We start from the raw sequence: 26,155 nt of genomic DNA, 5'->3' as shown, positions 1-26,155 counted from the left end.
TAGTTATTAGACAAATTTAAAAGAGAAATTTTTGTTAATTTATGCTCTTTTATATGTACTAGCGGCTACGCCTAGAGGCCTCTAGTGGCCCTTAAGTGAGAGGGGGGAGAAATTCGACCCATTTCTCTTTTTTTAAGTTACCTATGAGAAGCTACACTGTAAAAGAGAACCCTATAGGCTCAGCTGTTAACAAGATCCTTTGGTAATGACAGACACATACACAGACAGAGATCCTTCTACTTTATTATAAGGAAAAAAACCTTTAAATTTAATACCCTACAAGAGCTTTTAATCTATTTTTTGTTTTTTCACACTCCCATAGACAATAATATATTATTAATTTGCCATAAAAAAATTAATTTGGGATGTATGTACTCCTACACTATTACTTATTGTTGCAAATTATTGTTGGCTATTCGTAGATGAGTTACATGGTGTTTCTTCAAAAAAGTTGAAAAATAGCTTTAAAGAAAAAACATTTATAAATTTAGTCAGTTTTTTAAAATTCTATTTCATATTGTTTTTTACAAGTGTTTATTAGTGACAAGTTGGTTTATTCTTTAGGTTTATTATGGTTTGACAGAAATTGCTGGTCCTAATTTTACCAATTTTAAAGAAAGTTTCATACATGTCTTGGTTTATGTTATTTTTAACCTCTCCTATAGACTATGGGCGAGGTAACTAGTAAATATATATATACTAATACATAAGAATAAAGCCAAAGATCTCGCAAACCGCTGAAATTCTTCACACTGAAGCTTCTTATAGGTCCAGGAATGGTTTTAGGCTACTCCATTTTATAAAAAGTCTGGGTATTGTCTTAGGCTTTTTTCTGCCCTTTCATATCCCTTCGAATGAAGAAACCCCTAGACGATGGTATTAATTGATTAAGAAAATGAGCCCCATTTTTGCAGATATGCAGAAACAACGGAGCTGCTGTGAGGTTTGGCAACCCTGCTGTTTCTTTCCTTTTACCCACCCATCTTTCTTGCATATTATTTGTGCATTCAGTTACACACAAACCATAAAAACATTTACAACTGCAATCCAAATATTTACAATTGTTACACATTTTGTTACAAGAATAGAATAACAAAACACAAAAATGGCTGGTGGTCGTTTAAAATCCAAGGTGGCCAAGAAGGTTGATAACTTGGCCATTCTGACGCCGTTTGGGATGTTAGATATTGATGCCAAGATGAAAAATATGTCGGCGGATTCCAAGTCGACAAGATCAGATTCAGATTATGATTCCGGGTCCTCCAGGCATAAATTGATAAGATAATATTAAATAAAATTTACTCAAAATCACTTTCTAACATTTAATAAAATCATGCTATTAAAAGAAAAAAGTTTGAAAATCAGAGCCAAATTTTAAGGTGTTCTGGATTAAGTTTATAAGTGTTTTTTGTCTAAAACAAATTTGAAAATGCTTTTATTTAAAAAACAAATAATTGATCCAATGAAAGTAGATTTGACTAATGGTTTGAATTTTAAGTGAAGCAATAAATATTTTTTTGAATTTATGACACTCATTCTTTTATTGAGAAAATAGTTTTCTAATTATAGAAAATTTAAATCTAATTCAAATTAAAAATAATTTTATGCTACTCAATATATATTCATTCTTGCTATCCAATTGGGACACTGATTTTGTGTAGAATTTACAAAAAAAACACATTTAAGTTTAGCAACCTAAACTTACTTATCCTATGATATAAAGCAGTAAGGTATTTTGGGAATAGTCCCTTCCGTGACATCGCACCTTAAGGGGCGATTTATCGTATTTTTAAAATGGCTTTTCATAGGTTATTTTAGGATAGGTTATATTGGGTTTGGTAGTTGCCCCACAGGGTTAGGTAATTGGCCCCGCAAGGGTTAGAGCCCACCGCAGGGGCTAGAAATAGTAGAAAACCTACTGTGAAAAATACGAAGAATCGCCCCTTAAGGTGCGATGTCACGAAAGGGTCTATACCCGGTATTTTTGCCTGTAGTGAAGGATCTTGCTAACCACTGATCCTTTTCAGAGAGAAGGCTAGGAGCGAAGCAACTAGTGTAAATAAAATTAACCAATCAATTAATGTGTGTGTCTATCAGTGGATATCAGTCAGTGAAACATCCAGAAGAATTGATGGAGGAAGAACTAGAAATTCCAGAAGAATTTGATGATGTTATTGACTTAGGTAAATACATATACTTAAATTTTATAATAATCATAGATTTTTGAAATAAACAAAGTTTTTTTCAGGTAACTGGCTAGTATAACAATTATCAAATGTCTATCCTTTGATTTTTATTAAATTAGTCTTCGATCTAGTTAGAGGAACATATTTTATAAATAATAATTGCTGATTATCTGTCAAATTTTTTACTCATAAAAAACTTGCTAGTAAGTAAAGGGATAATTTGCATTTTAATGTTGATTTATTTAGATTTTATTTTAACACATTAACAGAGTGAAAGAAAAAAAATTTATAAATTTTCATTAGATTTGTTTCTTTATATTTTTTTATTATATTAATGATTAAACATAAGGTCCCTATCGCACTGCTTCGCCACTATCATCTAGGGTTATATCTAAAGAGGTAGGAGAGGAGAACAATAGCTTAAAACCATACCAATACAAAATTCAAATAAACACGTGCCTTAAATCATCCTGAGACCCATGAGTAGATTTCCTTAATTAAAAAGTTATTTGGTTTTTTATTTATTTTATTTTTTTTCAATATAAATAAAAAAAAATTATTTCGAAACAAGTAAATATTCTTTTTTAGGAGATGATGATTTTGATGACGACATAGTTACAAGTGAAGATGAAGCTGACCAAGATGTTGAAACAGCTCTTCAGGTAAACCTAGCGCGCATACAAGTCCAGAGTGGGGGTTAGACATGTTACTCAAAATACACTTTTTCGAATTTAATTCTTCTGCTGACCTAAAAAGTTACTTTAGGGGCCTAGAAATACAATGACAAAATTCTATCTCCCTATCTATACTGGCTACCTAGCGCCAGGCCTCTAAAACAGACAATTTTTGAGATCCTGTTATTTCATACAAAAATTTCAAATGCATACTAGAATGGCTTGGAGATTAATTTAGGTGTTCTGCATATTTTCTTAATTATAAAATGCGATTGTTGTGTCAAAAGTATGCTGTGCAGGGATAAGGGATGGGAAACCTGACCGAAAATTAGGTCTCAGCCTCCTTTTAAAAGTGATGGGGCAACTTTTCTTTTTTGCCTATAAAATCAACTCATTTCCCCCAGTTCCTCATTGGCTGTAGGCCAATATCCAATAGCCTGTAACTTGCTTTTAGCATTAACCAATTAATTAATAACAAACGCGTCCCCCAGTTCATTATTGGCTAAATTAATTCAACCAAACATAAATTTCTGCTATTAGAAAGACAACAATGGAAACTTTCTGCTATTAGAATGACAACAATATATATGACGTTCAATCACATCAACTTATTATTAAATTTACACATTAATAAATGTCCATATAGCAAAACATAAATTGAGAGATCGTTTTTTGAAGACTGAGTAGGATTCAACATTTTATACTTTAGAACAATGTGAAAAACTCATGTCTTTAGACAATTTAAAGTTACATTTCATGTGGAATTGATAACCCATCTAAATGATCACAAATACAAAACTAGTTCAATATGTAAATAAAAGTGTACTGTGTTTTGTTAAAAAAAAATTTCATTAATTTTGGTAAAAATTATTGCATCTTATGTTTAAGTTGAAATACGCAGAAGAGGTGAAAACCTGCACATTGCTGAGAAATTGTTAAAACCGCCGTGCTACCGTTAGCCAGTGGAGATAGAGAGATGAAATTTTGTAAATTTATTTATAGGCCCCTAAAGTAACTTTTTAGGTCAGCAGAAGAATAAAATTCGAAAAAGTGTATCTTGAGTAACAGGTCTAGTGGGATGCTGTGAGTATTGGTGCAAAAAATATGACGTAACAAAAAAAATTAGCCAATGAGAGTCCACTACCATTGCCGCCATTGGTCAATAACGGCCTCGCATTGGCTAATTTTTTTTGTTACGTCATATTTTTTGCACCAATACTCACAGCATCGTCTAGTGGGGTTAACCTTCAATTTAAAGATTTTAATAAGAAAAAGTAAAAAGAATTCTAGGGGGGTTATTTTTTTCTAGGGGGGAATCCTGTTACTTTTATATAAGGATTATATACTAATTCAAAACATTCGTTCCTACACTATAAAAAGCAAAAAACTTTAATTAATTAGACTTTGATATTTAATTTGTCTCTAGAAATTGTAAATAATTCTAAGCTATTTAAATGGGTGATTTTAAAATTAAATAAATGTAGAAATTTAAGATAAACAATCCCTTAAATGAACAATTCGACTACACTATCCTATTATATTTTTATGATTTCAATAACTACTCAACCTATTTTCTAACTACTGAACTGATTGAGTTCTCATTTTTTAAGGAAAGCTTCTCATATGTAACGGGCTACTTTTAGGATATTTTATTTTTAGACTTGAGCCTATTTATAGTTCCCCTTCTTACCTTTTTAGACAAATTATTGTGTCTAATTGTCCATCTAGTGTAATAAATCTATTAATATATATTTTTACAGGGAGAATTTGCCATGGACCTGTTTATTGACCCACTGAACCCCATGTTTAAGGACCCGCACCCAACCCTGAAATCCAAACAGAAAAAGATCTCCAAAGAGGAGGAGGAGTTGAAGAAAAAACGCGCGGAACAACGGGCTGAAGAAATCCGTGAACTCAAACAAAAACGCAAACTCGAGCGTCAACGGCAAAAGCGTATCAAAATGAAAGAGGCCCTTGAGAAAAAGTTAGACAAATTAAAGAGCCAAACAGAAGTTATGAACAGCAAAAATCGGGCTCTAAATATTCGCATGAAAAATGCGAAAATTCGTGAAAATAATTATAAGATAAGGGTGGCTCGATATCATGATAATATTCTAGAAACTTATGAACGGGAAGCCCAGCGGGGCCGCGCTATTGTCAACAGCATAAAAAATATGAGGATGGAGTTAGGAGAGATACAAAAAGAAAGAATGGAAATATTATTATCAAAAATGGAACCACTGATTATTAAAGGAGGACCCTCACAGAAGACGACATATAAACTCCACGCCCGTCGGCTTCACTTTGAAATATTTGGATTAACACAAAGAATAAGAATTATTCATTTACGAGTTGAATCTGAAGCTATAAGACGACGAGCTATCGAATTTGAGGTGAAACAATTACGACATCGAGTGTATGATCAACACGCCAAGATTGCCACTATGACCAAGGGGTTGCCTGCCAGCAAAATTGCGCTAATGGAGTTAGAAGAGCATAAGAAGAGATTTAAAGATCTGTGCAAGAAATATAAAATTTATGTTGAGCCAGTTGAAAATGATCTTCCCGAATACTTCCCCCCAATATCTCGTAGTGAAGTTGAACGATTAAAAGAGCTGAATATTGATCCTTGTCACAAGGAGTTCGTCAAGCCACAAGAATTTGAAACATTGATATAATACAGGATGGAATTTGGGTGGAGTACTGTTTACTTGAGTGGCTGTTCATCCCTTTTCTTTTATAAATCTTGGTTTTGTAAATATATGATACACAAAACTACGGCATTAAAAAAAGAATCGTAAGAAAAAGAATCCAAGAAACTAGATTCTTATTTTAATGAAACGTAGAATACATTTACACAACTAATATCTTTTTTTGAAAGAAAGTAATTCACTTAAATTTACAATATTCCAGTCAAATCCCATACTGTAAAAATTTAAAAACTATTCTTAAAATTTTATAACTGACAGACAGATTAACGAATAAGCCCAGCAAAATAGAACTTATTAATAGTGTCTAACTTTTTATCTTTGTGACATAACAAAAATCCATCTTTTTTTAGGGGTTTCCTTTCCCACCTTCCCTCTCTCTCATCCTTCGATTTTTGTTACGTCACAAAAATAAAAAGTTAGACACTATTACTAGGTTCGGCAAAATAGCTTAGAATAAAAAAATTCAATTCAAGAAGAAAATTAAATGAAAAAAGTGTTTTGTAAATAAAATAAGATAAAAAGTGAATAAGAATAATAAACAAAATGTATATTTAAACAAAGTTTTCAAACAATATTAAAATTTTAAAATATTCTTATATCTGGCTTCTAGTTTAATAAAGACGTTACCCAATTTGAATAAAAGCAAGGATGACAACATCCATAAGAGCGAAGCACTGAAACGGTAGGACAAACGCGCGGCCATTAACACTTATAAAGTGTCAGAACTGAATAATAAGAATATAAATTTATTAGAGTCAAAGCAAAATTGTAAGTAAATTTGTTGAAAAACTGCTTGATACAGGATAATGTTTATGGACATACTTACATTTTTAGGACCTGATTATAGAGTTGATTCGCTTATAACATTATACTTTGTTGTCCTAGAAATCAACATATCAAAAATCAGATCAATCGGATGATTAGATCACATAAAAATTTGTTGTTAAAAAAGTAAAAAAAAATAAACATGTTTAAAATGGACGTACGGACATTCTTGTAATGATTATAGAGTTGCCACGCTTTCTAAATCGTACCTAACTACCAAAGGAATCACCGTGCAAAGTACGGACCGACCCTTATTATAGAAAAGCTTCGCTTTTAAAAATACCAAATTATCATATTTTTTTCTTCTAAGAAAAGTTTGAATAAAGTTTTTTTTGAGAGGCAATAAGGTAAAATTTAATTATCTTATATAAAAAGCGTTTAATAGTTCTTGATTCCAGTTTGAATTGCTTAGTTTATATTTTATAATTGTATAAAATACATAATTGTTGTAAAATAAATGTAAAAGTTTTGACTTTTGACAAATATATTTATAAATATAATAATTTATCGTGGGCTTTTTTAATGAAAATGTTTGATAAAATTTTAAACTGTCTTGTATTTTTAAAAGCGAAGCTTTTCTATAATTAGGGTCCGTCCGTACGTCCGTCCGTCCGAGATAGATAGCTTTTATTCGTTAATTTAAGCATGTTAGAATTGTCCTATCGATTTCAAACTTTGCATGGTGATTCCTGTAGTAGTTAGGTACGATTTAGAAAGCGTAGCAACTCTATAATCAAGTCCTAAAAATGTAAGTATGTCCATAAACATTATCCTGTATCAAGCAGTTTTGCAAAAAATTTACTTACACTTTTGCTTCGACTCTTATACTTTTATATTCTGATTATTCAGTTCAGACACTATACAAGTGTTAATGTCCGTTTGTCCTACCGTCTCAGTGCTTCGCTTTTATGGATGTTATCCTCCTTGTTTTATACCTTAATTTTAATACCCCATGTACATGTATTTGTACCTGAAGACGAAACATAAATGGTTGCTTAAAATCAGTGAAGGGAGTTGTCAACCCTCTTTGAAATTTTCTATTGGAAAAGCATACCCTCCCATTATTCAATCCTATCTAGTGAATAGCTGTGCAGTGCACGCCACTGCTGAAAATATATGAACATATCAGGAAGATCTCAAGCTCTAGCCTAAAACTTTGGGTACATTTATGATTGATTGGGCACCCTGTTGATATTATACATGCAATAATTGTAAACTTTAAATGTTTAGGATATAAATAATCTCAATGTAAGAGTTTCATATTTTAAGTACAAAAATTCATTGTCAGGGCCGGGCTTTCTTATATTTTTAAATCTAAATTTTTAGGACACCCTGTAGATATTATATAATTATTTACTTAAAACAGTACGGAAATACATAATCTCAATGTCAGGGCTTTATGACCTCTAATCACAGGAAGAGGGATATAGATTATATAAAAAAAATAGTACTGTTTTGTTGTCTGTAGCTTAAGATTTTGATTACTACTAAACTGATATATTGAAATCACGTTAAACAACGAATATACATAATTACTATGACGATGTTAGTGTTAACATTGCATCTCTATAATCAAATTTTATAATGTGTCCAGTCCAATATAAGGACCGTCTATTGATTTATACGGAATTTTCGTTTAGACTCCTAAATAATGCTAAATAATAAATGAGCTGGTCATGTTTGTATGTCATTCGGTCTGATTTATTCAACTTTGCTTTAAGGATTGATGTCATCCTTGTTTAAATTGATTTTCATAAGACCATTCCTTGTCTGTGGGGCTATAATAGTTGATAGTTGTATCCCAAACTCATAGATAGAGTAAAACTTATAGCAACTTTTCAGTCGAGGTTTTTATTTTCCCCCTTCTCTACTGTCTTAACTCTTTACCGCTCTCTAGTAGATCAGGGGTAAAGTCTCAAGTAAACTGGCTAATTTAGGTAATCATCTTCTTTACAAATAACAGAATGTTTTTTTGAATATCTGTCTGTAGCTTAAGAACATGCTAACTGCTGGATCGATGCTTATCACCTTTACAGTGAAGCTTCTTTTAGGTCCTAACTATATTGGGAAAGGGTAACTCAACCCTTCTAAGAGAAGTTGGCCATGTAAACAAAAATTTGCCTTTTCTTTATGGTAAAATTGCCCCAAGAGGTAAATAAAAAAAACATTAGGTACGTGCCTAAAATAATGATGTTAGTATCGAAATAATTACATCTTCTATTACCTACCCAGCCGAAAAAATTGCGAATAAATAGCGATTTCGCAAAATTCGTAAAATTTATTTTTTTTAAAAGATTGGAGGGGGTTCATTTTTGGGGGGGGTTGGGGTGTCCGACCCCTCAAGAAAATAGTCTAAACCCACCAAAGGACCAGTAGGTACATTCCCTGAAGAGTAGAATCCGATCAGTTTAGTGGTCACCGAGATCTTAAGGGACGGACGGACGGACAGACAGACAGAAGGACGGACAGACATACATCATTCTACTTTGTATTATAGATGTGTTTTTATTATTGTGTAAAAGCATATTTTCATTTAAAGGTATATCTAAATATAAAAATACATTTTATCCCAATTAGTTCATTAAGGATAGGTCAATGATAAAAATATTTATTGGGGATTATTCATATATCCCATTATCCCTGATATACTCCCCCCCCCCCCCCCTTTACTTCAATCCATGCTTTTTTTCCTTAGTTGTTATTTAACCAACAAATTATAGACACAGAAAAATAGTTACATACACAAACAAAGTGACAATTTTTATCAAAAAATAGTTATAATATATTATAATAAAAATGAGTAAAAAGAAACAGAGCCCTAGGTCTGATAATAGTGATTCTGGCTTTGAACTTTTGGATTTATCCTTTGATTTGGCGGATTTTAAGGCAGGGTATATTTATTTTGGGTACCCAGATTATAATAAATAACCTACAGCACCTTAAAACAATGTTTTGACTTTAAAAATAAGTTTTCTGTTTTTAAATGTTAGATACAAAAAAATTTAGGTTAGGATAAGTAATGTTCAAGGTAATCTTTAAGAATTTGTTCGTAACATTTTTTCTATTGAGGGGGTCAGGATTACATTCTATCTAAGCGAATATATATTTGATTTTTCGGGATTAGTCCCTTTCGTGGCAACGCCCCTTAAGGCGCGATTCATCGTATTTTTAAAATGGCTTTTTATAGGTTATTTTAGGTTAGGTTAGGTCAGGCAATTGGCCCTGCAGTGTTAGAGCCCCCCGCAGGGGCTAGAAATAGGAGAAAAGCTACTGTGAAAATACGAAGAATCGCCCCTTAAAGTGCGTTGCCACGAAAGAGACTACACCCGATTTTTCTATGAATCATTTAATATTTGTAATTTAAACTTCTTATCTTAAATAAGTATACTATTTGTAAAGGCATCAAAAGCCAAAACATCGCCGGCTGGTAAGAAAAAGAAGGCTAAGAAAAAAACGCCGGCAAAAGAGACGCCGCCGGGCCCCTCGCTGTTGAACGACCTATTCGCCCTCGACAACAATGACCCCAGTCCGCAGTACAACACCCAGTCGGACGACAGTGGCTTCGGGTCGGGCCAGGCCAACCTGGACGACGATTCGCCGGGTCACACGGACGGTGAGGCCGACACGCAGGATGTGCAGGGCGAGTTCGCGTTGGACATGTTCATCGACCCGTCCAACCCGTTCAACAAGATTGTGCACACCTCGCTCCAGTCCACAATCGAGAAGCAGAAGAAGGCGCAAGAAGAGGTTAGTCAACTGAGAGCAGAGCAGTTGCGTGACCAGGGATTCGGATTTTTATGCAATAGGACCCTCCCTCCCCCTCTTCTACCACTTTGAACAGGGACATTCATTGTGAAAATAAAAAGTTGAATAGCAAAGGAACTAAAAATGATGTTTGAAAGAGAAATAACAGTCAAAGAAATATTTGTAGTAATCTTAAAATGAAGAACAAAAATGGATTTGACTATAATTCATTTACAGAAAAGTTTATTTAAAACGGTTATTCTTTTTCTTTCGATGGAATTTAGATTTTAATTCTGATCTACTTTTAAATTTTAAGATTAACTGTCCCTATTTGAAAAGCACTCAATATTTTACAATAAAAATGTAGTTAAAGATTTTCATGGATATAAAGTATTTTGTATTTAACAAGAAAAAAAAACTATTTGCCATTTTTTTTTAACTCAGCTTTTAATTTATTATGTAATGTTTGTATTAAATTAATATTATATTTATTTTCTGGAGTATACTTTTAGAATTAAGATTATTTTTTTTTAAGTTTGGATTTATAATCAGAACCCATATATATTCAAATAATAAATGTGTAAGTATAGATTTATAAACAGAACAACTACCTAGCCCAAGTGGTGGATACCTCTTTAGTCTGCTAAGAAATTGCTTTCTGTTATTTTGAAGGTACCTGGCTGTGTTTATATTTCCGACGGTATTACCTGATTTTAAAGACCCAATACAAAATCGGGACAGGGCAAAAATTAAATATAGCTCATGTCTCCCTCTATTTTTTCACTTTTTAAAAAATCTAAAAAAAATCTAATTTAAAAATAAATGACTGTTTTCTGTAAACCTGAAAACAATACCTGAAGTTCCGTATAAAAGATATTGCACTGCATATTGTACTGTCCTGTTATGTAATATCTATATTTAGAATTTCATATTCTCGATATTGGTAAAAATAACCAGGGATACAAATAAATATTCAATAATCTTGGATTACAAAAAATGTCTGAGGTAGATTCCATTTCAGTGTTAAAGGGGCAAAAGGTTCTTTAGCACAATGTGTCTGTTGTGCACTAATAACTCCCCCCCTCCCCTAAACCTACGGGACTTCCCAGTACCTAACCTAACCTAGCCTATTGTAGTAATAAACAGACGAAAAACTACACCTTCCCTCCCACCCCCCTATCCCTTATTTTATTTTAAAAATAAAAGGATTAGGTTCTTTGCTCGACAAGCAACTTTGTGTGAAAGTGCTAAGCAAAATGCTATGTAAAAAAGTTATATAAAAAGTCATGTGAGTAATTTCTTGTACAAAAGGCAATTAAACAAGGATCAATCAGATTCCATAATAATATTGGACTTTTTTCCTACTTTTTTATTATGGGGGTGTCGACAGTCCTATATACTACCCTCTCGTACGCCGATGATTAGTTTTAAAAAATTTAACTACTTTACTATTTTTGAAAATATTTTAAAGAAAACTTATCTGTTTATTATGAATAAGCATAAGTAAATTGATACGGCATGTTGTTGTTTTTTTTAGCTGTACTTTCTATTCTGTACTTTGCGCATTTTTTCCTCTTATTATCATGGGACATTGGACTGTTTATTACTAATTTTCTTATTCGTTTGCTTAAAAACTTTGAGTACTTTTATTTAAATAAATTTGATTGGTTGGTTCATTAAGTTGAATGTCCAATTGTTATCAATTGTTATCTATAATACAAAGTAGAACGATGTCTGTCCGTCCATCCGTTTCTCCCTTAAAATCTCGGTAACCACTGAACCGATCGGTTTCTACTCTTCAGGGAATACCTACTGGTCCTGTTGTGGTTTTAGGCTATTTTCTTGGAGTTGGACACAAAAAAATCTCCTTCAAAATTTTTTTAAAAATATGTTCGAAAAAAGTGGGTGCACCTCCATTTTCTTAATTTTTTTTAATGTTCGCAATAAGTTGTTGCATCTACATTTTTTCTTTCTTTTTTTAATTACCTCTTCGGGCAAAGCCCCTCAAGGCTAGAGGCGAATCCGCAAGTTGTAATATTGTATATCATCATAGGGGAGGTACATCAATTTATTAGTCATTTTCTTATCCCTATACATCCCTGGTTTATATAGTTATTAAAGTTACAATTTTACTAAAAAAATTGTATTTTAAGTTTTCAGTATATAGAGTACAAAATAAACGAACTAATGCGTTCAAAGAAATTATCAAGGGGTGTAAATTGTGCTATATATAACTAAAATCCTATCTGATTCAAAATGTGAATTTTTTGGCAGCACAAAATTTAACTTTAACAATAAAATAGGCGGTTTCATTTAAAGTGCCTAGTCGAGCACAATCCTCCCCCTCCCCTATTTTATATAAATTAGAAATAAAGAAGGGGGGGTCTAGTTTCATTTTTGTTTGTTATTTACTTAGGTTCAGGTTAGGTTAGGTTATAATGGGTACTCTATGGTATGGGTCCCGCAGGATTAAGGCCACCTTAACGGGTTTAGGCATTGGGAAAAAACTACTCTTACCCGTATTTTTAATCTATTTTAAAAATAAGTGTAGGGATTTCATTGTTCGCTAGGCATTTTGAAGGAAAGCACAATATAATTATTGATTTCATTTATTCACCCTCTTAAAACCCAATAATCTAAGCACCATTTTTTGTTAGTAATAAAAAAAATAATCCAATCTGAATCCCAGATTTTACAGCAGAAAGAACAGGCGCAGAAACTGGCAATTTTCATCAGAAATATATATCAAATAATAAAAAAAATATTAATAGAAAACTAAGTGTTAGCATGTCTGTCTAAAATTTAAGATTTTTAAAAACTAAGCTTTTCTATAATAAGCTGGGTCGGTCAGTCCGTCAGTTAGTCCGTTACGGTTAGCTAATTTCGTTAATTTAGGCATGTTAAAGTTGTCCTATCGATTTCAAACTTTGCATGGGGATTCCTGTAGTAGTTAGGTACAATTTAGAAAGCGTAGCATTTCTATAATCGTTACCAGAATGTCCGTACGTCCATTTTAAACATGTTGGTTTTTAACCTTTTTAACAACAAATTTTTATATGATAGAATCATTCGATTGATCTGATTTTTGAATTACTGATTTCTAGGACAACAAAGTACAATGTTATAAGCAAAGCATCTCTATACTCAAGTCCTAAAAATTTGCCTAATTTTTTTTTTATTTTAAACATTTATATTCTGATTATTCAGTTATGGCACTCTACAAGTGTCAATGTTCGTTTGTCCTACCGTTTCAAAGCTTCCCTTTTATGGATGTTGTCATCCTTGTTAAACATTTGATTAGACGAACATCAACCTGCTTTATATTTAGCCGTTAAAGGCTTTGGTACTTAAATAGCCTAAAACTGTCCTGGGGCCACGAGGTAGCTAAAAAGTGTAAACAGATTGCTATACAGGCATTTTAGAGATATTTTATTATTTGTTACAAAACGTTATAACCTTTAGAAGATTCTATTTTGGGGATGATTCTCTCGTGTTAATATTTAATTGTCAAAAAGCAAAAAAACCAATTAAATTTTCTGAGGAGAAAAATTCTGAAGTAGGTTTAACTTTAACCAAAGTTGAACAAAAATAATGTAAATAATTTTACAGTTGTAAAAAAATCCCAAACAAAAATGCAATTTGTTATTGCAAAGTTTATTAATGTTGAAATAAAAATGGCAGCTCTAAATATGATTATTTGTTTTGCCTTGAACTTATTTACATTCAAAAACTGTTTGTTGATAAAAATCATGAAAATTCGTTATAACAAGCTAATTTAAGATTTAAGAAAATGTCAAAGAATTTTAAAGACATACTGTTAGGCTTACTATTTAAATCACAATTTTTTCAATCAATTTTTGTCGATTTTCCCTAAAGTACCAAGTCGGGCACAAAACCCCGCCCCCCTTAATTTAAAATAAATTGAAAAAGGAAGCGGGATGTTTTTTCGTATGTTTTAGTTTTAGTTTAGGTCAGACAAGGTTAAGTCATTGGGTAAGTGGTGGTTCAGCAAGGTTAGTTCACCACATTTATTAGTCACTCATAAAAAAAACTACCTCTTCTTGTTCTTGTTTATTAGTGTCAAAATTTTTAGAGTGCTCTTTGCTCGCTAGGTACTTTGGGGAAAGTACCGATATTTTTTCATAACTTTCTTTGTTTTTTTTCATCAATTCTTATTGAGACTCCATATCACACCTAAAGGCTATCTATTTCTTTAATTTTGTCAACATTTACAAAGGAAAAGTCAACTACTAGAAATAATGGAACTGGTGCAGTTCATGGTAAAATATTCCTGATTATCTTTAAAAAATCTATGAGCTTTAAAAGCTGATGATAACGACCAAATATATTCTTATAGAGCTATTTTACACGATTTTTTCTTCATTGAAGCTTTCCCTGTGCATCATTGGATCTTGGTTTTTCCAGATTATTTATAGGACTTATCATGCCGCTAAACACGGTGTTACACGTGTCCTGACATGGCATGTACGTTTTGCAACTAACAGACTTCTAAGTTCATCGATTTTTGGAGAATATCGTTACCAGAAACATTTTACCATGAACTGCACTAGATTCCAAGTAACTTTAATGGCATTTAATACGCATAAATGAGGAATACAACCAAAATAATGAATTCAATGCTAATACCAAAAAAATGCAATTGAGCAAGAACAAAAGAAGCCGAGGTCATTGTTGTATGGTATAAAGGAATATGATATATATTAAAGATGAAAATTCTAAATGGTAACAGAGGAAAGCTGCCAAGAAACAGCGGATGTATGACAACCTTTGCAGAAAATTACAGAAAATCAAGTTAGATAAAAACAAGGAGAGACAACGCGAAAAAGACCTGAAAATAAGGCAAAGAAAATCTAATTTTTTTGAGTGATTTTTAGCCCATTTATCCTATCATAAAAAGACAGACATTCTACCTCCGATAAATAGCTTAAAATATGTCTGTACCAGTACAAAATCTTCGAATCCTGATTTTTTAAATTAAAATTTTCTTTGAAACAAGAATGAGAAATGCCAAAAACCGCGAGGAAGGGTACAACAGAAAAGTACAGAACTATCATAATCGAATGAATAGGAATAAAAGAATTGTTTAATTAATGTTAGTTCGACTATTCCAAAGCGTTTGATATTACACATATTTCTTTCTGCAAAAACAGATTTATTAAAAAAAGTAAACTAAACCCTACCGTGCTTAGCATAAATTAATGCCTAGGCCTGTCATAACATTAATGCTGCAATGTCAGACGTGTAACAATAATAGCAGAAATCGTAGAAAAAAAGGACTATTGTAATACAAATGATGTTGAAATGAAGTATATTTAAAACTAACCAACATGTTTTGAAACTCATTAACTAATTAGAAATTTACATATTAGAAGGTCGTATTTGATCTGCTATCTACATAAGTTAAAGTTTGTCATTTTTTCAAATGTAAACTTAACAATTCTTTCACAATAAAGGTTATGCAATATAGAACGAGAACGGGGTAAATTAATAGGCAAAGAAGTTAAATCAATAAAAGACGACCTCCAAAACAAACAGAGAAAAAGAATGGAGATGCTGTTGGCCAAAATGGAACCTCTGATAATTAAAGATGGTCCCTCCCAGAAAACTACATATAAAATGCACGCCAGAAATTTACACACACAAATTTTCCCGCTAAATCAACGCATAAGGAAAGAACATTTATTATAAAAGTAAAGGTATTTTATATGTTTAAGTGTTTTGCTATTTTTGTTATTTGATTTTTTATTACAACAATATGACAATATCTCCGACTGTCCAAAACCGCATCACCAAAAGTTTGGGGAGAAAAGACCAGCCACGGAAATAATTTTATTTCCTAAATCTTGTTTACATATGGCAGGTTTTCTTGCATTTTTTTTTTTTTTTTTGGGGGGGGGGGTAAATTAAACTCACATTTTGAAAGGTTTTACTCTAAACAACTTTCTGTAAATTTGTTATATAGTGGGGAGGTATAATGTTGGGTAGAAATCTAATAAGATTTCTAATTTTATTTGGAGGGGGGGGGGAGTGGAACATTATTAACCCCCTCTCCTTCTCCTTTGACGTCTATGAGTAAGGATGGTATGTCTGACATCATGTTAATTAATACCCAAGGTATAATAATGCTGGGTGATACTTTATTTTATCTCTAAACTAGTTCCTTATAAGGCAACAAAATCCAACTAACCAAGGTGTAAGTAAATGAAAATTATTACAATAAATAAATATTCTTGACTGAAGGTTATTACAAATGAGAGTGGAGCATGAAGCACACAGAAGAAAGGCTGTTGAGTTAGAAGTTAAACAATTAAGAGATCAAATTTCTGAACTTTTAAATAGAATCACAAGGAAACCAATATACAATTATAATTCTAAGTCTAGGGACTGCGCGACAAGAAACTAAGGCCACGTATTTGAAGGGTTGACGAATGGCCTTAAAAATAGCCTTAAACTTTTCCGTAATCTATACAAAGCTTCCTAAAGGGAGAACTCAATTGTTAGAGTAGATATAAAAATCTTAAGCAGCAAAAAACCTTACTTAATTGCGAGGTGAGGATTATCAAAATAACCTAAAACTTCTCCAAGACTTTTATAAATTTTCCCTGATAAGTACTATCCACTCGGATCAGCAATTTCCGAGAACCTTCGCTTCAGACAAGAATTCTTACTACATTATATAATACAAATAAGAAAAAGTGGTTTGAGGCTTAATTCTAAATGAAAATTTCATACCCAATAAGATTTTACTTTAGTTTTCCATGTACTAAAATTAACATTCACTTTTAAATGATTTTAAAAGTACTACTTGATAATTTTAACTGCATTATATTTAAATAAAAATTTAAAGTTCTAAAACAAGGGACAAGTTTGTTTAAATACTGCAACTGTATGATTACATAAATATAATTGATTGAGATTACTAGTCCAAAGTTGGGGACTTGCATTGAAAATTATTATGCTAAATGATAAATATTAATATATTGACTTTAAAAACTTTGTTCAACCTAATGATATGTATAGATGGGGTGAGGAAGGTTAACACTGAAAATCATGGGCACATAATTTAGCATTATTGCGGATTTTTTTATTTTCAAAAAGATTTGTAACATAATCATTCCAACACTTTTCTTCCTTTAATTTTCTGATGTACAAAAAAGTAAATAATTATTTTGTTACCAACAGATGAAATGGTTCTTATTGTTTAAATATATATTTTGCCAAGAAATTACCAACGTTTGTTTTACAATTTCTTTTAATTTTGTTATTCAACTCCCTAACTGTAAGGTGCATTGTTTTCTAACAAATGCCAAAGTCATAATTTTAAGGCTTGTCCAAAGTTTTACAAACTTTTTACTATTTCCTTACTGCTCTTGGGTAAACAAGAGGGGAGAACTTTGGGAATTGTCTGGAAAATTTCTAAAAAATATTGGCCTGAAATAATTGTTACAAAGAAGTCTTTAAGTAATATTACTTGTACAGTATAATTACTACTAGAATATTATTTTCATAAAAAGTTTTTCTAAAATCAGTAAAAGATTTTCTAACTTTATCCTTTACTTTCTTGTAAAACCCTTTTTACTTTTAAAACACTGAGGTGTGTTCTCAAATTTAGTTAATTATTTTGTAAAAAAAATCTATTGAAGGGGTATTAAAAGTCTATAACGATTTTTATATCTTATGCTTAAACACATTTTATGATTTTATAATTTTTTAATTTTTGGGAATGAATTTTGCTAAAAATTCTTGTTTTTTTTTATTTTCTGGACTTTGAAATATTAAGACACAGAAATTAGAAAATTTACTTGCAATGTTATAACATCAATCTTGAAAATGAAAAGGTTTTATGATAACAATAAAAAGCTGTTGTAAAGATTTACAACAAGCTTTTTTCTTTCAAAGATTTATTAGAATTTATAGTAGGATTCTAAACAAAAAGTATTATAAATGCAACTAAATACACTTTCTATATTTTAAAATAATCCATCTTTTTGATATAGGAATATAAAAAATATAGGATTAATTCTTGTTTTGTTGGCCTTAATAGACTGTTAACCATAGCCAACAAAAAAGAGTCCTATGATATTTATCTTCTTTCCTTGCAAAGTCTGCTTATATAAGAATTTATTTCTGTAAACAAGATTGTTATGTGAAATTGCATAAGACTTGTTTTTGCCAAAAGTCACCTGTTTCTGCTCATGAACATTTGTCTTTTTAAAAACCAGTAAAAGAAATTAGGGACTATTTAGCATTAAAAACAAATCCTTGTTAGATCAATACAATAATGATTTAACAGATCTATTTAGAGGATATTATCTCTATTTTAATCTAATTTACTGTTTGAAATAAGTCAATAGACATTGTTAAGATTTATGCTACATTGTTAAAGCACAATAAAAAATAATTGAAATATCAATCTAGAACAAAGGGAAAACAAGGATTTCTGGTTGAGTAAGTTCCTTGTAATTTCCAATTTTGTTGCACTTCATACTACGGTCTATCATTGAAAATAATAGAATTAAAACTTTGATATTATATTTATGCATAATTCAGAATATTATTGAATCATTATAACCATTATTTAAGCAAGAGACTGAATAATGATAATGTAATATAATAATATTATAACCAGAGGCATTAGGGGGGAGGGCTTTTTTTTGACACAACCAGAAGGAATACAGAAAAAACGATTATATATCCTTATTCTCTGTAAAAAAGTACATCAAATTTATAACAGGTGTTTTTCATTATCTCTATAAATACGGCCTCTATGATAGATACATAGTTTCCAAAAATGCTATATGTGAAAAATGTTGTGCAAGAAAAATTAAACTATCTCTTCAATTATGTATAAAAAAATCGTAGAATTTCATTATTAATTTAGAAAAAGGTATAAGAAAAGTACCTTAATGAGTTTTAAAGGTGAAATGCTTTTTAGCTCCTCACAAAAGCATTTTTAAGAAACTGCAATTTGTCATTTTTTTCACATTTCTTGATTGTGATGCATTTGCAGTAAAAGAATCTTCTTTAATAACGTAGGTTATAGTAAAAAGAAAAAAAACTCCTTTTTATTTGACAAAAAAATCTCTAAAGACAAAAAAGTTATTGAAGTTTGAATTTTTGGATCATATGAAGGAAATGGAGTCATTCCTTATAAGGACAGAAATTTCATTCCAAAAAGGACAGAAATCATCTTCCTTTTTCTCAGATAAGTGAAATATGGACCAAAATCACTCTCCTTATTCTCACATATCTGAAAAAGAGGATAAAAATCACCTCCCTAAATCTCACTTAATCTTCCTAATCCTAAGAAAATTAACCTAGTTCCTCCAAATTCTACCTTTTCATAACAATGTCTACCTTTTCCTTACACATTGTCACTTATTCTCAGATAACCTACCTTATTCTAAGAAATTCTTCCTAAATCTAAGAAAATCTACCTGACTCCCCTGATTCTTCCTTATTCTTGGAAATTCTATGTTATTCTAAGAAATTCTTCCTTATTCTAAGAAAATCTTCCTAATTCTCCCAAATTCTTCCTTATTCTAAAAAAATCTACCTTATTCTAAGAAATTCTTCCTTATTCTAAGAAAATCTACCTAATTCTAACAAATTCTTCCTTATTCTAAGAAATTCTTCCTTATTCTAAGAAATTCTTCATTATTCTAACAAATTTTTCCTTATTCTAAGAAAATCTTCCTTATTCTAAGAAATTCTACCTTATTCTAAGAAAATCTACCTTATTCCAAGAAATTCTACCTTATTCCAAGAAATTCTACCTTATTCTAAGAAATTCTTCCTTGTTCTAAGAAAATCTACCTTCTTCTAAGAAATTCTTCGTTATCCTGAGAAAATCTACCTTATTCTAAGAAATTCTTTCTTGTTCTAAGAAAATCTACCTTATTCTAAGAAATTCTTCCTTATTCCCCCAAATTCTACCTTATTCTAAGAAATTCTTCCTTGTACTAAGAAATTCTTCCTTATTCTAAGAAATTCTTCCTTATTCTAAGAAATTCTACCTTATTCTAAGAAATTCTACCTTATTCTAAGAAATTCTTCCTTGTTCTAAGAAATTCTTCCTTATTCTAAGAAATTCTACCTTATTCTAAGAAAATCTACCTTATTCTAAGAAATTCTTCCTTATTCTAAGAAAATCTACCTAATTCTCCCAAATTCTTCCTTATTCTAAGAAAATCTACCTTATTCTAACAAATTCTTCTTATTCTAAGAAAATCTACCATATTCTAAGAAATTCTTCCATATTCTAAGAAAATCTACCTTATTGTAACAAATTCTACCTTATTCTTGCAAAACATAGCAAATTCTTGCAATATATAGGGGTCCCAAACTCAAAAACGAATTTTCAGCGCAATCTGACCACCCTTTCTTGAGATACGGTGACCGGGTGTCCTTGGTACTGATGGTAAGATTTGGGAAATGGTTCGAATCCTTAATAAATTTGGCAGTAAAGGCCAAAAATATTTTGGCACTTAGTCAAAATTTTGAAGAAAAAATACCCAGGTGGACAAATAATTTTCAAAATATTTTTGGACTTTGACCAAATTTACTAAGGATTCGAACCATTTCCCAAATCTTACCGTCGGTACCAAGGACACCAGGTCACTGTATCTTGACAAGGGGTGGTCGGATCGCGCTGAAAATTCGTTTTTGAGTTTGGGACCCCTATATATTGCAAGAATTTGGGAGAATTAGTTAGATTTTCTTAGAATAAGGAAGAATTTCTTAGAATAAGGTAGATTTTCTTAGAATAGGGAAGAATTTCTTAGAATAAGGTAGATTTTCTTAGAATAAGGTAGAATTTCTTAGAATAAGGAAGAATTTCTTAGAATAAGGTAGATTTTCTTAGAATAAGGAAGAATTTGTTAGAACAAGGAAGAATTTCTTAGAATAAGGAAGAATTAGGGGGAATAAGGCAGATTTTCTTAGAATTAGGAAATATTTGGGAGAATAAGGTAGATTTTCTAAAATAAGGTAGAATTTCTTAGAATAAGGAAGAATTTCTTGGAATAAGGTAGATTTTCTTAGAATAAGGAAGAATTTCTTAGAAAAAGGTAGATTTTCTTAGAATAAGGAAGAATTTGGGAGAATTAGGTAGATTTTCTTAGAATAAGAAAGAATTTCTCAGAATAAGGTAGAATTTCTTAGAACAAGTAAGATTTTCTTAGAATAAGGTAGAATTTGGAGGAATAAGAAAGAATTAGGGAGAATAAGGTAGATTTTCTTAGAATAAGGTAGAATTTCTTAGAATAAGGTAGATTTTCTTAGGATAAGGAAGAATTTCTTAAAATAAGGTAGATTTTTTTAGAATAAGGTAGAATTTCTTAGAATAAGGAAGAATTTGGAAGAATTAGGTAGATTTTCTTAGAATAAGGAAGAATTTCTTAGAATAAGGTAGATTTTCTTAGAACAAGTAAGAATTTCTTAGAATAAGGTAGAATTTGGGGGAATAAGGAATAATTAGGGATAATAAGGTTGGTTTTCTTAGAATAAGGAAGAATTTCTTAGAATAAGGTAGATTTTCTTAGAACAAGGAAGAATTTCTTAAAATAAGGAAGAATTTGGGAGAATAAGGTAGATTTTCTTAGAATAAGGAAGAATTTGGGAGAATAAGGTAGATTTTCTTAGAATAAGGCAGAATTTCTTATAACAAGGAAGAATTTGAGGGAATAAGGTAGATTTTCTTAGAATAAGGAAGAATTTGGGGGAATAAGGTAGATTTTCTTGAAATAAGGAAGAAATTCTTAGAATAAGGTAAGTTATCTGAGAATAAGGGAGAATTTGTGTAATTAAGGTAGAATTTCTGAGAATAAGGAAGAATTTGGTGAAATAAGGTAGATTAATTAAACATGGTTGTAATAGTGAGGAAAAGGAAGAATTTCTAAGACTAGGAAGAATTTGTAAGATGGTGGACAGATGTCACCTTCCTTTAGTGATAATTTGTAAGATAGTGGACAGAAATCACCTTCCTTACTGAGAATTTGTAAGAAAAAGGAAAGGAAATAGCCTTCCTATACCCAAGGAAGGGGATTTCTGTCCTTTTTAGGAATGACTTCATTTCCTTCATATGATTTGGATCATATGAAGGAAATGAAGTCATTCCTTATAAGGACAGAAATTTCATTCCAAAAAGGACAGAAATCATCTTCCTTTTTCTCAGATAAGTGAAATATGGACCAAAATCACTCTCCTTTTTCTCACATATCTGAAAAAGAGAATAAAAATCACCTCCCTAAATCTCACTTAATCTTCCTAATCCTAAGAAAATTAACCTAGTTCCTCCAAATTCTACCTTTTCATAACAATGTCTACCTTTTCCTTACACATTGTCACTTATTCTCAGATAACCTACTTTTTTATTAAAGCATTTAATTACAAATTATGGATAAATTATGAGTTTATGTCTTAACCTGTCAATCAAATTAAAGGATTATAGGAATAAATGAGGGGTGGGGATTTACGAACATGAGCAATTTTTAAGGTCATGTTTCTTAAGTATACAAAAAGAAAACTGAATATTTGTTTTCAGTGAGGGAATTTTAAATGAAATTTTTAGTGTAATTGGTAGAAAATTGTATTGGCCGTATTAGGATGTTGTTTTCAAGTGAATAAATTTTTGAAAACCAACCTTAAGGCACAAAATTCTACCAGAAAAAGATATCATACGCATCTTTTGAAATATTTATGCTTTAAAATGCGCCGTTATTTTCAGAGATATTAAAAAACACCTGTAACAATTTCGATGCATATTTTTATAGAGAATATTGACATATAATTATTTTTTTTTGTACTCCTAATGGTTGTTTCCCAAATTTGGAAAACGCAGTTTTTTTTTAATCGCCCTGTATATATTATCCATGCTATGATCTATAATTCCTGATATTTCTTTATTGAAATTAGGGTTGGGCCAGATATTTTTTTGGCCGGATACCGGATATCCGGTTGATTTCAAATGCCGGATATCCGGTATCCGGCAAATATCCGGTTATCCGGCCAAATTACTGCATATTAAAGTATCAAAAAAGGATATAGTCCCTTTCGTGGCAACGCACCTTAAAGGGTGATTCGTCATATTTTTAAAATTGCTTTTAATAGGTTATTTTAGGTTAGGCTAGGTTATATTTGGTTAGGTGATTGCCCCGCAGGGTTAGGCAATTGGCCCCGCAAGGTTAGAGCCCCCACAGAGGCTAGAAATATGAGGAAAGCTACTTTGAAAAAACGAATAATCGCTCCTTAAGGGGCGTTGCCACGAAAGGGACTATACACGCAAAACAAATTTCTTAATAAACTGGTGTTTTATTATTTAAAATTAAGGTTAAAACTTAAAAATTAAGTAACTATTAAATGATCTTTCTTTTTAGCAATTAATCTAATGAACTATTACTACCCTCAATCTGTAATATCAACCCCTAACGGTTGGAGGATGGGTGGGGAGGTGGTGTTAAATGCCCCCCCCCCCTCTGTTTTTTTCTATCCCATTTTCTGTGTATAGAGGTAGAGGGCTATAACTGAGTGACTTTCGAAATATGGGTATGACACATAACTGAGAGTTGAAGTTTTTTAATACCCCCTTCTTGGAGGGCACAGGATGCCAGCAAACCTGGTAAGGTCATTCAGGTAAAAAGTAAAATTATTTTTTTTACTTAAACAAAGCATTTCATGTTATCTAATACTAAAATATTCTGTAGTCGTACATCCTCATATGAAATATAGGTGTTCAAGTCGATTTCAGATTCCAGGTATAATCCTGCAAGTCCTGAACCTCCAGGTCTCCAGAAATCTTTAAACGGTTACTGTAACCGCAAATTTTTACTTGAAGATTTCAAATTTTAAACTTAGGTTTTAAAATTACAGCCATTTAAGATTTAAAAAAACAGAGTTTTTTGTTGTAAAATATAAAAGATTATGTTGCCGGATATCCGGCCGGATAGTTTCACTATCCGGTATCCGGCCGTATATTGAAAATGGCCGGATATCCGGCCCAACCCTAATTGAAATCAATCAATAATCTAATTGTATGCATATTGATTAATAAAAACAGGATGACAAAAGGAGTTCCAATTTCCAAGACTATGCTTTCAACAATTGAAGAACACAAGGAGAGATGGAAGGCCATGTGTAACAGACATGCCATAGGTAAGTAATCAAATTAGTTTGTAAGCTTCCAGGTACTGTAGTCTAGAAAAACAGTAAAAAAAACTCTCTAAAATACTTTCTAATATTGCTCTGTAATTATAATAATAATAGTATAGATAACTGCCTGCACCCTGCAATGAGAACCTTTATGTCTTCTAGCAAATTGCTTTCTGCTCTTTTGTAGCAATTTGGTTGTGTCAATATTTACAATGCTATTGGCTGTTATTCAAAGACCCAATTTAATGTCGGCACGGGGTCCATGGGGGTCGGGACTTACAGTTATCTAACCTCTTCCCCCTATATTGCATTGTTAAGCAACAAAATAATCAAGGGTAGCCAACAAATGTTGATTGATCAAATCTTTTGGCCAAAATTTATTAATTGAACTGGATATTTTTAAAGTTCAAAACATATCTTTATGCTGTTATTATAAGATCTGAGAAAAATGTAATTTCTAGGTATAAAGGCAATTGTTGAGAAGAGCAAAGAACTAAACTGTGATAAACCTGCCAAGGAGGGAGAACAAAGTGATAAAAAGAATAAGCTAAAGGAGAAATTAAAAGGTCTTGGTTTTGCAAATGAGGTTGCAATGCTTATGACCATGCACAAACAAAGTAAAATTGATGCAGTTTCTTGATTTAATGCTAATATTTTTGCATGCTGGAAAATATTAGTAAAGGTCCTAAAGCTGGATTTTAGGACTATAGCTCACTAAAGTACCTTTATGTACAAAAAAGGATTTGTGAAGGAAAGAAGAGATTTATTATCTTAGATTGTTTCTAGTTCAGTTAAATTTGTGTTGAGGCCTGTCTTAAAATAAATCAAGTCTAAGATAGGTTACTCCAACCAAGACTATAAATGTTACTTGAAAATGGCCTAACTTTGATAATCTAGTGCTTATTTACAAACTTTCCAGGGTGTCTTTGTTATGCAAAGTTTTTTCAATTAAATTTTACTTGCTATTGATTGATGCAAATATACATGATTTAAATAGTAAATATCCTCTTTTCTACTTTAAAAGTTTCTAAACATAAATAAATTTGTTTCCATATAAAGAATTTAATAAGTTGATGAAATTTTAGGAACATAGCAAAGCAGTTGATAAAATATCAAAACTTAAAAGCCCTTTTAGAGTTATTTTGATTTTAAATTATATCTATCTTCTGCTCATATTTATATGTTAACTTCTGACTGGCAGAAATTTAGTTTTAAATTTCAAAAAAACCCTTATTAAGGTTTTCTAATTGGCCTCAGATTATTCATGCTTGATCTATTTTGGTTGGTTTAAATTTTTACTTGATTCATTTTAAGATAGATGGGATTTATATCCAATATATTTATCTTATTTTCTCACGTTATATCTGTTTTTTTAAACAAAAGAATTTTTTCTACATTAAACATTTTAAAAATTGCAGATTCAAAGAAACAATAATTGACCTTCAGAAAGTATCTGATTTTATTTAACCTTGTTGAAGGATTTCCTTTTTATATTGGTTTGGTTAAATAATAATTTATAAAAACAGATTTGCTAAGATTTGTAATGAAATTGTGTTGCTATTAAATATTTTTTATTGTTTTTTTTCTTTCTTATTTGATTGAATTTTGAAAAGTAACGGATTAACTTATGGCTGAAATAAACAATATGTGATATTAAAAATTATTTTTTAAAAATATAAGCTACTCTAAACTCACTTTGTCCATTTATGATAAACAAAAACTGGAATTTGATGAAAAGACATAAGATATATTAAGAAATTTTATGTTTTTATTCAATGAAATAGACACATGTATTTCATTGAGTTTATTAAAAGGATTTGATTGGGCTAGTAACTGAGAAAATAGA

General features: G+C 31.0%; 1 protein-coding gene and 1 long non-coding RNA gene across 2 annotated transcripts; both read left to right on the top strand.

Moving 5' to 3' along the window:
- Positions 1 to 1,105: 1,105 nt before the first annotated feature.
- On the top strand, positions 1,106 to 5,847 carry LOC145326646 (uncharacterized). Its single transcript, XM_080170017.1, has 4 exons — positions 1,106 to 1,266; positions 2,098 to 2,183; positions 2,775 to 2,848; positions 4,621 to 5,847. The coding sequence occupies exons 1-4, from the start codon at positions 1,106 to 1,108 to the stop codon at positions 5,536 to 5,538; spliced, it is 1,239 nt and encodes a 412-aa protein (XP_080026143.1). The 3' UTR covers positions 5,539 to 5,847.
- Positions 5,848 to 24,221: 18,374 nt separating this feature from the next.
- On the top strand, positions 24,222 to 25,161 carry LOC145332459 (uncharacterized). Its single transcript, XR_013884185.1, has 2 exons — positions 24,222 to 24,312; positions 24,771 to 25,161. It is a non-coding gene; the product is annotated as an uncharacterized LOC145332459 (long non-coding RNA).
- Positions 25,162 to 26,155: the final 994 nt, after the last annotated feature.

Source organism: Acartia tonsa, chromosome 1 (genome assembly GCF_053477335.1).
Source record: "Acartia tonsa isolate MP-2025a chromosome 1, ASM5347733v1, whole genome shotgun sequence".
Classification (NCBI taxonomy): Eukaryota; Metazoa; Arthropoda; class Copepoda; order Calanoida; family Acartiidae; genus Acartia; species Acartia tonsa.
The sequence above is the reverse complement of the archived record's forward strand: the minus strand, read 5'-3'. Positions and strand labels throughout refer to the sequence as shown.

Excerpts from the sequence above, each read along its gene's own strand:
- LOC145326646 (XM_080170017.1), top strand. The coding sequence starts at position 1,106 with ATGGCTGGTGGTCGTTTAAAATCCAAGGTGGCCAAGAAGGTTGATAAC. Across the intron at positions 2,184-2,774 it reads TGATGATGTTATTGACTTAG|GAGATGATGATTTTGATGAC; the intron begins GTAAATACATAT and ends ATTCTTTTTTAG. Across the intron at positions 2,849-4,620 it reads ATGTTGAAACAGCTCTTCAG|GGAGAATTTGCCATGGACCT; the intron begins GTAAACCTAGCG and ends ATATTTTTACAG.